This window comes from Etheostoma cragini, chromosome 4, assembly GCF_013103735.1.
Source record: "Etheostoma cragini isolate CJK2018 chromosome 4, CSU_Ecrag_1.0, whole genome shotgun sequence".
In the NCBI taxonomy this organism is placed as follows: Eukaryota; Metazoa; Chordata; class Actinopteri; order Perciformes; family Percidae; genus Etheostoma; species Etheostoma cragini.
The window spans coordinates 3,408,524-3,425,300 of NC_048410.1; the positions used below are offsets into that span (position 1 = coordinate 3,408,524).

General features: G+C 40.2%; 1 protein-coding gene across 5 annotated transcripts in view; it reads right to left on the reverse strand.

Annotated features, from left to right (window-relative positions):
* Nucleotides 1-16,777, reverse strand: part of iqsec1b (IQ motif and Sec7 domain ArfGEF 1b) — a 139,590-nt gene that overhangs the window by 87,435 nt on the left and 35,378 nt on the right. For 2 of the 5 annotated variants that reach the window (XR_004656219.1, XM_034868462.1), the window contains exon 1: nt 15,758-15,893. The exons of 1 other annotated variant lie outside the window; for it this stretch is intronic. Coding sequence is in view for 3 of the 4 variants with exons in the window: in XM_034868462.1 (XP_034724353.1) it covers nt 15,758-15,858 (101 nt within the window). In the remaining variant the exon portion in view is untranslated. Of the gene's footprint in view, nt 1-15,757; nt 15,894-16,777 lie in introns of those variants that run through there. 2 more of the 5 variants (XM_034868467.1, XM_034868469.1) reach the window with 2 other exon arrangements.

Consider the following 16,777-nt stretch of genomic DNA (forward strand, 5'->3'; position numbering starts at 1 on the left):
ACACACACACACACACACACACACACACACACACACACACACAAAGCCTGGTCTGGTTGCCACGACAACCTTAAACACAGCAATAAAAGACACTGATGGACCCTTGATGTGACTCTTGCTGATTGGTTGAAAAGGGGGTTTCAGGGTCAGGGTGAGGAGAACCAATCAGAACAGTGATCTGAATATTTGTGCACAGCAATCACTGACTAATTTTTATTACGGGGACCATGAAATACGTTACTGTGTCAGGGCCTGTGCAATATAATCTCATTTATTCTTTGCTCGTCCTAGAGCACATTGTTGTCTTGTCATACATCGTTATGTACTTACTGTCTGTTAATGTCTGGTGTATGTGTGTGTATGCAGCTGTTGACAGCACTTCTCTTTGTCCAAGACAAATTTCCTTTGGGACAATGAAGTTGATTTTATCTCATCTTGACAAATTATTTCTATTTAGAAGTTCTCTTTATATTTGCATTATTTAATAAATCCACACTTGGGTGACAGCCTGGGTTCAATGAAAAGGCATGCACCATCAATAGAAGCTCATTCTGAAACATAAAATAATGCAACATAAAGTGGAACAGACAAGTACAGATGCGTGACTGAATAAATGATGAATGTAGAAACAGTTCATCAATAGTTGATGATTACATATATTCCCCAAAGTACATATCTGTGCCACCAAACAATGTGTTCAAATATCACGCAGCTTTTACACAGGTTTTACATGGAAAAAAAGAAAACAAACTATACCTCAGGGCCAGACTTTTCTTGGATTGCTGTCAGTACAGCAAAAGGATAGATTGTGTATGCAGAGTTGGTAATATCAAAGAAAAATTGTCCATTCAGCTGATATGTGGCGTCCAATTTTAGATTTAGAATGCTAAACAAACCCTATCACAACAGAGTGCCATGGTCACTTTCTGTTTAATACAGATATCACTGTTGGATGGGTGTTGTTAACATTCTGGCATGGCTGTTGCAATGCAGACTGGATACCAGCGCTACAGCTTTCAGCTCCGTCAGCTCACAGTGCCACGGAGCGAGCCGGGTGGGGGAGCCGCGTGAAGCGATACGGCAATTATTCAGCCTGGCACACGGCTTTGAAGTGAGAACAGACAGCATTTTGTAAAAGGCTGTGAGATGAAAACAGCAGAGGAAAGTTTACAGCATTGTAACAGAACACGGTGCCTAGACCAACACACACAGTCCCGTCTGAGTCTACATGTTATAAGGCTAGACTAATGAACCTGCTGCAATGTTGGGTTCCAGTCATCAAAGTCAACAGAATACTGGTCTCGCATTAACAGACTTGTCTTCACAAGGCTGTGGAGTAACGTCAGGCTCCCTTACACGTCTGGGATAGGAGACAAAAAAACACTCCTGGTTGCTGCATTTCTTTAACTTAATCACAATCGTCTTGGCCGTCTAAAAGCGCCTGACGTAGTGATGGTGCCTCTGCAAGGAAACACCACGTAAAATAGTAAATGAAGTTAACTGTTCAAAAAATACAGAATGTGAGCTATTTGAATTAGCTTGATACATCTTTAAACCTCACTGGCTCTTACCAATGAATCACTGTTTGTACTTCGTCCACAGAAATCCCACAAATCAGTCCCAAGATGTCCCAGTAAGAGAGAAAATGTCCTGAACATATTCTTTGGAATTTTTTACAATCATTCCCCAAAAGAATCCAACAGGCCTGCCTCGTTCAACAATCCGAGTTTTCTTCAAAACTCTTAGCGTGTAGCTTGCAAGCTCAAAGTTTGTTGTTGTTTCTCGAATAGAAATTAGAATAGTGTTTTACGGCAACACACTCCTGGAAATGAACTGTTGGGGATCCAGGCTAACAAATACTAGAATGGGATCCTGCAATTAATGAATTCGGGCCACATCGCTTGGATTCATGTAAAAGTGGCTCTCCAGTGATTAAGGACTTCTCTTCCATAAAGTTGAGGGATTTATGAGAGAGAACTAAAAAGATGCTAGATGGAAGCTGCCATTACTCTCATACTGTAATGGATTTCAGTTCTAAGTGCTTTTGAGATCTGTCGAAGAGATCTTGTACAACTGGTTAGACATTAAATATTGTCATCAAATGCCATTAAAGTAAAGGGTTATGATCTACAAATCTTAAACATGTTAACAAAATTCATTTTGGGGCAGACAGCAGGTCATCTTTTCTGGGATGCTCAGTTATCTGCTGCTAATCCAACAACACAGAAAGTACAGAAAGTAAAAACCATATGCCTCTGCTTCCTGAAATCGATTTTTACTTTCCTAAATCTCCATTTGTATCAAAATCTCCGATCAGAGGCTGTAAAGCAATCTGGTTACATGGGCCGATAGTGAGCATCTAGCCCGCATTTATAGATACTACTTATCCTGGCCAAAATTACAGTTCTACAGCATTGTGTGTTTCCAATTTTTTTATTAAATGACACATTGCTTCTGATTACAACCATAGTTGGATGATTTATTTTGGCTTTAATTAGCAGTAACAGTAACATCATCACCCACTGATCAACAATCGACATCTGCAACAATGAAAGCACCCACAGCAACAACGTGCGTTTATAATGTTATTTCTTCCCAAATCCAGAGTAACAACCGGTTTTGGACTAGTGGTTGGAGAATAAATAACATCCATATTCACACAGACTAACTTCATCTGTCAGAGAGAGACAACGCATTCTCATGAACGGGTTCGTATGAAACTGTACAAAAATATGCACAACAATTTGTATGATATCCTACAAAATGACTGCGCCCACCAGCCAATCACATGACAGTTAAGTATTGGGGGCTTTGTGAGGTTAAGGTTGTTGCAGTTGAGTTTAGCTGACAAAAGGCAATGACAGTTAAGTTTAGGCAGCAAAATTGAAGAAAGGCATGTGTTTTAGGACACACATCCAGCCCAAACTCCTCCCTACGTAGGTCTTCACACTCTTATACAGCAGCACTTAATTTGATGCATACAGTAATTAATACGCTGAATTCATTTACAGTACATTGCTTTTTGTAGCTACCGTATATGTTCGAAGGGTTCATAACAACAGCCTGGCTGACTGTCGACGGTGATGAACCAGAACATCTCTGCTTCCACTGTCAGTGTAATTGTGTTCACTAATACTCTGCCATTGCTGCGGTGGCCATTGAGTGCAACAAACAAATCAGCCACCAGATTTGTCTGTAGGCCAAGCCCCAAAAACACTGGATCCTACATTTCTCATAATGGAACTCAATAGTGTCTTTTGTTAGAGCTTTGCTTGAAAAATACCCAGGTCCTGCTGCTCCCAATTTGTAACAGGCATTCTGATAAATGGTGAGTCTTCTCCAAGCCCAATAACATTATCAGGGTTATTTCTTTCAAACTTTGGAAGACTACTCCACAGGCACAGTTTATACAAATGTTGTCATAGGCTGAACAGTACTTCTTACTAAAGAGAAAACTAAACTGGGAGGCCAAACTTGATAGGTAAAATAAGTGGTTTCCCTTTAAAAAGCAAGTGCTTTTTTCTGTTAAGGGCGGTGCAGTAAAAGTAATTTCCTTTTTTCCACAGCATCACAGGAGGGCAGGTTATGGACTGGGCCACACATGTTCCTCTCGCCTTATTAAGGACCAGTGTAAACACTTTCCTTTGTCTCACCGACAGTGTGATGGGGGCATCCCACTCAGGGGAGCCAGATGCACATTATTGAGCAGACGGGGGAACCTAATGGTCGACCATCTATCATACTCTAGAGCCTGAGGTCTGCATGCAGACAGAGTGAGACGTCCTCCATGCCTAATCAGCTCTTTACCTAGGGTAGACAAATGAAATCCCATTTCAGAAATGATCATTAATTAATTCTGCCACACTTCTATTGTTTGAGCCCCTTTATGGGAACTCCCCATACACTGTTAAAATCACGGACGAAACTTCCGGGCCCGAAAAATTAAGCTAATGCAGAAGTACCTTAAACCTGGATTCTATCGTCCATGAGGAAATGACCCTACTTCACACTTGATTCATTACCTCAGTAAACAATTTCAGATTGAGTTGATGGTCTCAATCGCTTCTTCAATACAGCATGAGGTTCATTTTGTAAATTGTTGTCCCTGTTATTTTAAAAATGACGATAAAGAAGGGGATGCATTAGGACCTGTCAATCAGGACAGAGGCTTAGCGATGCTAACCATGACACTGTATACATTAATATAGACCTGAACTAGTTTTTGGGTGTTGTCCGTGTTTTCTTCTTAAACCTTGATCCTGTCATTGTGTGTTTTCACTTTATCAAAGATAACTGGAACATGTCGGTTGCCTGAAAATGACCTGTTCAGCGTTGTGCCAATGGGTGACGTCCACTATTTTTTACAGTTTCTGGAACTTCCTCGAGGATTTATTCAGAAAACATGATGAAAACATGTTTCGTTTTTTACCATGACATGTCATGTCGACACTACAGACTGACATATTAGAACATCTTTTCAGCAGCAGTAAGGATGTAAAGTGGGAGTTGATTAGTTGGCTGTGCCAGGTGCAGCTCTACCTGTAACCAGCTGCGGACCGGAGCTAAATGAGCTGGAGGAAAGCGTTATGGTAATAACTGCAGAATTCATTTGGCACCCGGGGAAGGACAAGCCCTTCACTCCAGCTGAGTTCTGCTTTAATTCGCAGGCTTTATTTAGGTCTGGGAATTAGTACCTCCAGCAGGCCAGGGACTAACAACCAGCACTAAGACTGGTCAATTCATTTTGTAATAAAGATAAAGACTCCCTATATACACTATACATTTAGGAAAACCATGTTAGTGTATACTGTTAAGTTGAAGGGAAAATGTGGAATTAGTCAACTTAAATATCTTGCTTATTAAAACATTCAACTCCCCACCTCTGTTGTAGAGTTGTACTGACGCCAGCGGGAACTGGTGTAAGGAGCGTGAGCCGCTAATAGCTTTGCAAAAAACTTTAAATTAAAAAGCATTTTTGTTCTTTTTTCTGTTTTAGTCTGGCATTTTTCCAGGTCACCAAGGGTCCAGAACAGGTTAAAGTGGTCCAGGACGGTCCAGCTCTTAGCAGCACTCAGAGTTGCTTGACGTCAGTGTACACAGAGTGACAGATAACACAGTTTTCACTCAAATCACAACTTTGCCACAATGTCTTCCTGAGGGTTCTCCTTTTCTGTCTTTCTCTCTTGTTTACTACGGAAGTGATTTTTAGTAACATGTCATTTGAACCCATGTTGCAGCCAATGAAATGAATAGACGTCGATGTTAGGTTTACTTCAAGAAATTTTCTGAAACTTGGGTTTTTGTTTAAGCCTCTCTAGGCCTGCAGAGTTTGAGGAAAAATAGGACTTACAATTTTTTGGCTTAGAATTGATATCACAATTCTCTGCCTCAATTTCTTGATTTGATGACAAAAAAAATCAAATCGGCAGAACGAAACATAGATTTTATTTTGGCACCAATAGCACATCGCTCACCACCACAAGCCTGTAGACATAGAGGCTTCAATGGAGAGAAGGGAGAGCACCGCAGCACTTTAAAACCTGTTTTACACAGTCTTTGTTTTAAACTCACAGAAGAAAATAGTGTTTGTGATGCATTTGGCTCGTAAAATTAAATGAATCAAATTTATTCCAAAATGAAATTTTGAAGAGGGTGAATCGAGATCGCGATTTCATAACGATTAATCGTGCAGGCCTCTCCTAATCTCATCCAGGGACAGACAAAGAGGAATACACTGTAGCATGTGTAATGTTATTCTTCCCATACATCATGCACCTACATGCTTGTCCCTTTTTGTAGAACATGTTTTTTTTCCCACGCCAGAAATGATGATTATCGGAAAAATACAGTGGTTTGTATTTCTTTGAAAAACAGCTGAGGCAACAAACTCCGCCAGCAGCCACACTGTTCTGCTGATTCAGACGGCAGAACAGATCCCATTATCTTGTTTATCCTCATGGAAATTAAACAGTTTACCATGTGACCTACATTTTCTTAACAGAGTCAAGTCTCAGGGAGGCGCTGAAGAAACAGCTTTTGTGGGTAAGTTGAGAAGGAGGATGACATTTGCATGATGTGTTCAAGATAAGACTTGGATGCCTTCCTCCCTTTGGATCCAAGGGAAAAACTTTATAGTCATCTCAAGAGAAAGTAGGAGCGAGGAAGACACATTGGGGTGTTGTGTGAGGGCGGCACCTCACCCTGACCTGCTCTCCTCAGAGTTCATTAAAGACCTCGCTCTCTTGCATTATGTAGTGTTCCCTGCTCATGCTGTGCCTGGATGCTGTGTTTCTGTTGGATTCTAGTTATATTTTTGTGCAACAACTTAGTCGTTTGTTCTCAAAATCTTGAGTATGAAAACATTAAACTTACCAACTCAGTTGTAGAGATGTACAGACTCCAGGCAGGGCTGTTATAGTAAATAGTTTCAGTAAATTGAAACTAATTACAATCTAAAACTAAACTAAAACTATATTGCCAGGTTAATGTCTTTTTTTTTAAAGCTCTTTTACACCTATGTGAGCCACACTGTTGTCAAGCCTCTCAAAACACAACACACACACGTGAGCCCCGTCACGGTGACTAACGTAGAGTTTTTCCTGCATGCCTCATTGACGTGTAACGTTAGACAGCCAATCACAAGCCGTTATAGATCTTAGTGCAAATGCTAATGAGATTAGAATGGATAAATGGAGTTAATTTCTAATAACACGAAATAATAAAAAAAAAAAATTAAATACAAGACACAGAAGCAGTTTATGAATAAAAAAAAAAGCAAGAATAAGCTAGATAAATAATTACTCTTGTCCAAAAGGGAGTAGGAGGACGCTAAAACACTTTTCAGGTGCTACCCTTTTAAAAATGTTCATACCTTTATATCTTTAATTACAATCAAAGGGATATCTCAACAGCCCTCCATACAACCCTTTAACTGAAAACAGCATCAACATTCAAAAAGCAGGGCGCCCTGGTAGCTCACCTGGTAGAGCGTGTCCTCCGTGTACCAAGGCTCAACCCTTACCGCAGCGGCCCAGGGTTCAAATCCGACCTCTGGCCCTTTGCTGCATGTCTGTCCTATCCATTAAAGGCAAAAATGCCCCCAAAAAAATCAAAAGACACTAGCCAATCAATCAGTAAAATCACAATTACACCATCTCCTCAATTAAATAATGTACTCCTGCTGTATTGCATGGGGTTTTGAATGACTGGGTTGATTTTTCAAAACTTTGGAGGACATTCGGTCAATGCCTAAAAGTATCAAACTTCGGCAGCCAGTCCTAATGGTATCACGGGGCCTCTAGTGAGCCCCAGCTAGTTAATTCCCCGCTAAGAATAAAGCCCTCTCCCCACAGCGATGGCAGCAGTAGATAAATGGCCAGGCAGTCTTATCATCACCTCTACACTTCAGGCTCAGGAAACCAATAAAGATGGCCTCCCTGACGGCGTTTCTGCGCAACCCCAACAGCCCCCATGAGCCTGCCGCCACCCAGGGGACCAGCGTCGGTGTAATTGCTGCTATTGTGAGCCACGAGGAGCCAGCTGAGGTCTGAGCGGGAGTTGGATGATGAGTGGAATGAGGGGAAGGTCCTGCACATAATGTCCTCACGTAGCTCACATTAGACACTGATTGATGCCTCACATTGATCTTCCTCAGCTTCCGAGACCCGAGCTTTCATCCTGAAGGACTTGCAGAAGGAGCGTGCTACACAGCTCTAGGTGAAGCTCCTAACCAGTCGTTGTTGTTTTTTGTGCCTGTCCTGTCCTGACTCTCTCAGTCAAAAGAGTACCTTCACATACCGTACATAGGCCTAATTTACAGGAGGGATGGGGGGGGGTTACAACTAGCTAGCGATTATCGGCCCTGGGGGATAATCGGGCCATTTTTTGGCAGTTTGCAGTATTATCTGTATCAGCGTTTCATTTGTCTGATAACCAATGAAATTAAAAGGTAACTACCATTTTTTTTTTTTACCTGGACCCTATTTTCCTGTTTTGTGTCTATGTGACTGATGGGAACAACTGGTCCAGTATTAAGCGAGATTAAGCGCCAAAACAAGCAACGATGTAAGGACAATAACTAGTAGGACAATTGTCCAGCCTGTACTTAACTTCATAGTAGAGCTTGTTTTTGCAGCAGACAGGCTCAGATTATATATTCTAAGTGTCTGACAACATTATGGAAAGGGTCCCTTTAGAGATAGACCTTTAAAACCTCTTAAAGACCTCTCTGTTTAACCAGGAACAGCTCTGAATCCGTCCTCTCTCTCCCCGCCCCCCCAATCTGCATGAAAAAAAAGAAAAGAAAAGGCACAAATTGTTGCAGAAAAATTGAACAGAATGGGGGAAATGAAGCGTTTTGACGCTCAACGATTTCCCGTGGGACGACCACCAGACACCACCCCCGTCCAATGTTGAAACAAAGATTTCACTAGCTAGGCCGAGATCTCATACCCCCCCACTCGCATTTGAGAAGCCTTGATAAATACCTGAAATGGTCATGAAAATAAATGGCGATTTAACAAGGTTAAAAAAATAAAGGCGACCGAGCCTTTTCAGTGGCTGCTCCAAATCTCTGGAATAGTTTGCTTTTTCAAAAATAATTGAAAAAAAAATTGTTTTATTGTGAATTATTGTGGATTGTGAAATTTTCAAACCCTCGCTTAACACCCACTTCTGTTCTTTAGCTATCAGTTTGAGATGAGTTTTTGACACCTCGACCTTTGCTACTGTTTTGAATACTTTGAATACTTGTTACATCTAAATGTTCTGCTCCCATTAAATGAATTTAAGGCCATGTTAAAATGCCGTATAACTCAAAAATATAACTGTCACATGTGACCTGTTCCTTTCCTCTATGTGTGATGCTTGTTTTTTTTGACTAGGCTGTGTTTCTGTTTGAATTGTAACCGGTGTGCTTTCTTGGCCAGGTCTCCCTGTGGAAAATGGATTTTAATCTCAAGGGACTTCCTGGTTAAATAAAGGTTAAATAAAAATAAAATAAAAATGTGTTTGTGAATGCTGTCCATCCACTGCAGCCTCCCAGTCATCTGGCCTGAGGATCATCATTAGTAAAGCCTTAGAGCTGTGCTCCCTCTAGTGGACCCCCGTCCTAAACACCCAACACTTCAGCAGAGGTATGGTCAGTGTTGGTGCGCTTCACCTCTCTAATTACTTCCTTTTCCTCAATCTTTTTTTTTTTAATTTTTATTCCTTATTATAATAGTTCCTATTTCTTTTTAATTTTAAAGACTATTTGTCTTTTATTTTTCTATTTATGTAATGTTTTTTTTTAAATATTTGTCGAAACCCAACATACCAAGCCCCCTTGAGGGTTTTCCGGGTTTCCTTTGCATGTCTTTTTATTTTTTTTATTTTTGTTACTTAATGTCTCTTATCCTTTGTTTGGTCTTCCCTGTGTGATTTCACTCAGGGCAGATTTGCGTGGCCTTCGGCTGCCTTTGTGCTGGCATTTTTAACTCCAGTCCATTTAACCTGCTCCTCAGATCTCCGCAGGGTAAATCCAGACAACTATCTGTCCAATCGGAGTTTTCTGTTACATGACTTAAACAACCTTGGAACATGTTTCACCAAAACAGGTTCCTTCCTGAGGCTATTTTGCAGCGGTGACTGGTTTGAAGAAATTCCAATAAACCAGAGCCAGTTTTTCTCCCATCTAGGAAGGCTGTGTTGACTATCCAGACCTTTTCTCCGCAGCGTTGTGGAGGAAGGTCTGGCGATGCGAGACTTTGCAATGTGTTTTCCTCCTGGGTTAAGTCTTTTTTTGACACTTTTTTTTTGTTGGTTTCTCTCTCTTTCATTCCCTACCAACGGGTTCACCACTAACATCAACTTATTACCACTAGTTTTACATTTTTTTTAAATTCAGGGTCAATAAGACTAATGTTTTTTTAAATTATTCCTCATTTTGGGGTTAAATAAAACAGAAACTATGAATTATTTCGACAAATAGTTATAATTAAGTCGATAATAATTGACTGTAAAAGTTTAGTCAGGATACGGTTAAAAAAACGTTTTTATTTTTTTTAAATACTATGAAAATGTAATAAAACACCCAAAGTCCTATGAAAGTAGTGATCGTATCCTTAATTTTTACTTGAGAACAATGTTGTATGGAACACCCCATGTTATTGGTGGGCAATTTGCTGTTTCAAGCTCCACAAGCTAATTGTTTCCAAAACTCGGCGTCTAATTTGAAAAAGCATTTTGATATTATTATTTTCAACTTAAATAAATTTTACTTGAGTAAAAAGCTTGAGTATTTACTTCAACTTCTACAGAAGTCTTTTAAAACCCTGGTATCTATACTTCTATTGAGTAATGAATGTGAATACTTTTGACACCTCTGACTGTCAATGAGTGAAACGGACTTATCAACAGGTCGATATTATGAGCAGATAACATGAAGTCATTGAGATATATCGTAACCGGGGAAGATTTTGGCAGATCTGCTAAAATAAATTGCATTGCAGCAAAATAGAGCAATGCAGCCGTTTTACTAAGCTGCATCTTTGTGTGTTAACTTGTTTTGTTTTTTCAAATTTGAGTTCAGAGACCCCGCGCTGTTGGCAGAAGAGCTGTGGACTGAGAATACTCTGAGAAGCATGGATAAAAATCAATTACAATATAATGTAACATGCTCTTCCTCTAATGAAGTCACAACATTTTGCACTAATTGCTTGTTAGAAATAAAATTGCTCAGAGAGAATCTAGCCAGAAAGTTGCCAAGTTGGCAACGTTAGTGACAATCTCCGCGAGTACAGTGAGTACAGCTTTTGTACTTAGTTAGTACTTGGTTACTTTCCCCCATTGAGCCCTATACATACAGGTGGAATACTTGTCAGAATCAGTAAATCGTGTATTGCCACAATAAATTACACAGATGTTGCCTTGGTGAATGGTGCATATGTAAACAAACATATTAAACATTAATATGAAATATACAATAAATACAGAAACAAATACATACATACAAAATAACTGTTGCATGAAAAAAAGGCTGAAGGGATTGAGTGCTGAATACAGAGTGCAACTAATATATAGTATATGTGTATTATGTACACCATACTGTTACAGTTCAGGTTAGAGAATGAAGTTTCATTTTTCTTTTTTAATGACATGCGACTGAAAGCCGGTTTTGTCTTAAGCAGAGAGACAGCGGCCTTCAGCATATGTCACAGTTTTTATTGCCTCCGGCGGGCAGAGCAGCAGCATCCCTGGTCTGAACCGGTCTTTGAAGTATGTTTGAGTGGCAAGACTGTTAGGCAACACCACACACAAGATGAAAGGTGAAGCAAAATGTCAGTGGAGACACACTGTTCAAACCCCCTCATCAGTCGACTGCTGAACTGTACCCAGAACAGCCCTCCTACAGTCGGCCGTTAAAACAAACACAGACAGTATCGTATTGTGGCTGCTGACGGAGAAATGAAGAAGAGGTAGACTAACTATTAATAAGCCTGGTTCATCATAGTACAGTCTAGAGCCCGACCGATATAACAGCAAGCCGTTATTAGGCATTTCCCAATCTGTTATTTCTTTTTCTTTTTTAATTTTCATTCATCAGAATCATTTATAATGACAAATAAATGATTTAGAGTGTTGAGTATGAGTGATGGCGTTGCATAGTTTGTCCACCAGAGGGCGCTCTACAACGTCCCTGTTGGCAACACTGATTTTTTTTTTTTATGTGTTTTTGTTCAAAGGACTTTACGTTTCATATCTTAAGTTTGTATTTTTATACATTTTATTTATCAGAACCTTAACATATTTTGATGTTCCTCTGTTCTGTTGTGACAATTAAACTACTTATTATCATATTATGTTAGTGAGAACTCATAAATAACTACAAATAACTAATGTTAGGGAAATCAGTTTGTCTTGTAACAGGTTTTTGGATTTGAAAAATATACATACATTTATATATTGGCGTATCAGATTTTTAAATAACCAAATATTTGTATCGGTGTCGCCCTTAAAAATCCTTTATCGTCCAGGCTCTAGTCTAGTCTAGAATGAAGGATGTTTCAGATCCAACAACTAAAACAACAAGTTCCCTCCCGAAGGCTAATCTGTCATTGTGTCCGGGGCTCAGCTCTTCCAAGATATGAGTACATAAGTGTGATTCTATGTGATTTTATGCTGACAAAATCAATTTATTTCTGCAAGGTTTCCCTATGACAGCGATTTGAATCTGTTTTAATCTCCGAGACATCCTGGTTGCTCAACATGCAGAGCCATACATCACGGCTTCATCTCCTGTCATGTCTTTTTTAGTTATTCTTGCCATTCTCAATGCATCAACTATTTTAGAAATCAGGATTTGTGATGTTTACACCCACCAACTGTATCCATGTTATCATGGCAACGGACAATGGTGCAAAGCAGAGCATGGAGATAGCAACCTTTTTCATATTAATATACAATTTGGCATTTATTGAGATTGCAAATTTGCAAAGCTGCAAAGCCAGCTTGGAAGTCCCAAATGTCAGGCTTTTCCCACCAGCACCTGAGAGCAGGATCACAGCCAGTGATGATGATCAGATAACAGAAACCCCCCCTCATCTAGATTAGCTGCAAAATCTAATCAAGCAGAGGTCTATCTTTCGGTCACATTTCACCCAAATATGTTTTTTAGAGATAAAAGACAAACACTCAAGGCAAAGCTGAGAACTGTTTCCAATAACCACAACAGAGGGAAATGTGGCAACTTTGAGCTGTAGCAAGAGTTATACTGATATCTGCAACTGAGGATTTTATTAATAATTTTGTCTGTAATATGTGGAAAATGCTATTTTTGTAAAAAGGCCTTATTTGGAATATCTACACAGAATATGCTGTTTAACTTACATCAAATTAGTAATATTGTCATATATGGCCTTAAAAGTGGAATATAAGTGTGCATGTAACACTGTAGCCAACAACACCTGCAACTGCTACACACTAAAAACACACAGAGATCTCCTCCTACAGCACACTGAGGCTAAAACACCGTGGCTATTTTCGCTGTTTTCTCCTCCAAGCCTTTGATTATGCAGCATTAAAACAACAGTGAGGTTTGGATCTGGAAAAAAAAACAGCATTTAAATCTACAATGACATTTAGTTCATGATTTTGTCATTTTCCTTAATAGTTTGAAGCAAGGCACAAAGGCTGTGTGACACTGCCGTAGTCATCTTTCAAGATGTAAAGGTGCATAGTGAGTGAGGCATTAAGCTTTAACCAGGAGGTCTCCGTAAATATTTTAGTGGCCCATTTAATATTGACAAGTGGGCAGACATCTCTGGATAGATTTACCTTTGTGATAACAGTAGATTGGGAACAGCGTTGGTACCTAAAGGTCCCGCAGCGAGCTCTGTGGAAACATGCTGACGAAGAATTTTCCAATAAAAGCCATTAAATCAATCTCGAACAAAGTGGTGCAGCTTCAGCTGCTTTATTTGATATTGCTGTCATGAAAAGTGATGTATGTGGCATTATACACACACACACACACACACACACACACACACACACAAACACACACACACACACACACACACGGTTAAGACACACTGATAAATGACAGAGCCTATATGGACAACATCCACACCAGTCATTATCTGACAGCATTGTTTCTCAATAATTAAATGACTCTAATTATTAAGCACTTCCCTGAAGAGCCCTTACACACTAATTACTTCTTCACTCAGTTTGTCTGTGTTGCCATGTTATTGCTGCTTTGCTCTGAAGATAAAGATAAATTCTGAAATAAATAAACTAAACTGTACCATGTAGTATGTTAAGATCTGAACCTCTATTTACCATCTAACTCCGTTCTCTTCTGTGGACAAAGTACACAAGGCAATGCATTGGTAAGAGAATATGACGTCTAATCATGTATCAGCTGATTTAAACAGCTCACGTTACTGTATTGTGTGAACAGCTAGCTTCATGTAATATTGTATGTGACGTTTTCTTTAGCCGGAAATGGTTCACCAAAACAAGTTCCTTCCCGAGACCACCGTCGCTGCATCCGGAGCTCAGCACTACCCAAGGTGATTGTGACTGGTTTAAAGATATGCAAACAACCCGGAGTGGGTTTTTTCCACGGCGCGGTGGAGATGGGTCTGGCAATGCGAGACTTTATCAACTGCAATTGCTGAGTGGACGACAAGTCCCAAATGGAAGCCCGCACTATTCTCCAACATTACTTCACACTGGACCAGAAAAATACTACAAACAAGTCAAACCAGCGCTCACTATGACACACTCTCATGCTCTCTGTGTTCCTTGGCCGACCATGTGATCAGTCAGGGCACTTTAGGAATCTCAGCACTGTAAAAAGACCAACCAGCAGCAACCTTAAGCTAGGATGGATCACATGATCAGCCGTGGCAGTCTATCCCTGGCTCTGAACCCGCCTCGGCTTTGCGGCTGTGCCGTGACCGGGGAGGGGAGGGGCTGCTTGGTAATGTGATGAAAACCCTGCTTAGCGCAGGCAAGCCCGGGGTGGAACAGATGGAGGATCCTTCGTTCTTATGCAATCCTGCACTAGTGAAGAAGACAACATGACTTTTATGCGACTCTCCGGATGTCAAATAAAATAAAAAAGGCCTAATGGAAGACCTGCGACTAATTGATGAGCTTTGTAGACGGTCGGTTAGTGGGATTAACAAGATGTCAACACAGCCCCCCCCCCCAAAAAAAAAAAAAAAACTGCCTGATACTGCTGAGACATTTTTGTCAGCTTCACAACACAGTCCTGTTAAATAATGTCCTACACGTACAGTTTCACATAAGCCCAATGAATGAAACATTAATCCTCTAGTATAGTTAGTGCAGTCTGTCTTAAATACATGAATAATTCCAGATTTTTTGCAGATTCCTCATTAATATTGATGACCTTCATAAATATTAGCATAGCAGTGAATTAATAGTCATTAATCTGAGCAAGATGTTAAGAGTTGTTTCTGTAAAAATAGACTGTAAAATACTCGATTAGTGTATGCATTTGGTCTATTTCATTCTATGCATTTACATGCAGTTTAGAAACCCGGTTATATCCAGGTTAAGGCCATGCCCCGGTTTCTCAAACGCCATGTCAACACCTTACCTCTGGTATTGGAGTTTTCATACCCTGTTTAACAGAGCCATGGAAATCCCTTACTAGTCTCGCATTGCCAGACCTTCCTCCTCCCCTCAAATGTCATTGTGTTTGTGTGTGTTTAGGAGAAAACAGCCGTAAAGTTACGAAATGTGGATGCGTTTGGCGGCCCAACCACTGTGGAAGGCCACAATTAACCAACAGGCTGAGAGAAGACAAAGCACTGACAAACAACACTCAAGGAAGGGGAAAAAAGTCTGCCTTTCTGAAACCCCTTTCTAAAAATAGCTCAGCTGGTGTGACATCATCAGTGCTATGCAAATACCATTCACCTTTACTTCTGTTGGTGCAGCTGAAAAGTCTGCGTAGAGTCTGTTTTATCCCCCCCGGTAGCATCTCTGGTTGTTTGGACTTACAGCATGCACACACACAAAAAGACATGCACATTCACAATGTCCCTGTACATTTTCTGTCATTTTGGTTTTTAAAATCACTTCACTGCATAAATAGAAATATAATTTTTCTATCTCAAGTGAGCACTATCCACTATTACATTAAGTTTTTTTTCTGGCAAATCCTAACTCTCAGTTTTCCTCGACTAGCACTTCATTCACTTCAGTCCTCCCAGCATGCAACATTTAAAAATGTACTCACAAGTCATGGTGGCGTCTGTGAGGCATGGAGGAGCTGGGAACCTCTGTCTCTGGTCTAGAGGAACAGAAGAGCAGAAAGCTGAAGCACACACTGACTAGCATGCAGTTAAATCTCCCTCAGTCACCCACCTACTCAGACACACACACACACACACACTCACACACACACACACACACCCGGACTTGGGCATGCTGCTCATTCAAGCTTGGTCACAGTGGGGATGATGGCTCACGTAAAGCAGTCTTATGATGTAACCGGCGCCACACATCTCATTAGCGGCGGTCAATACACAAACTCTCTATTGCATTTAACCTACTTAAACTAGAATCATGTACATAGACTAGTACTGTGTACCCATTAAATCTCCTTAATCCTGTCTGTATGGTCAATATCTTTTAGTGCTTGGAGGCGTGACTGTGTAGAAACAAAAGAGAATGTCACACCGCACACACACACACACACATACACACACACAAACACAAACAAGACTTTTGTGGACGTCATCTTGGGTTTTGAAAAAAAAAACACTCCAAAAATTTTCCTTGTTTTCTGACATTTTACAGACCAACAAATAATCGATTGAGAAAATAATCGACAGATTATCAACGATAATAATAATCTTTTAGTTGCAGCCCAATTGAGAATCCTGAGTTAATCTGAATGTTAATTTGAATATGTTTTTAAAATGTCATGTGGAGCTTTAACATGTATTTGTTTTTTTTATTTTCAGTAATCAAATCCTAAAAGGAATCCAGTTTTAGAGGAACAATGTAATTACACTACAGAGTAAGTATGATTTGGATCACAGTTCATAACTGCAACTCTCGGCTTATTATACTACTGTCCTGAGAAGGGGAGACGGGATTGGTCCGATGGTCTCTACGGAAACCACTGGCTGTGTTGAGGGCAGGTCCACAGAGGGAAAGGCATAAGGGAATCAAATCCTTTTCCGTGCTTCTCATCCAGAGCTGATGAGTGTTTCGCAGCTTATGGACTGCTTTACAAATGACTCGGCAGGTT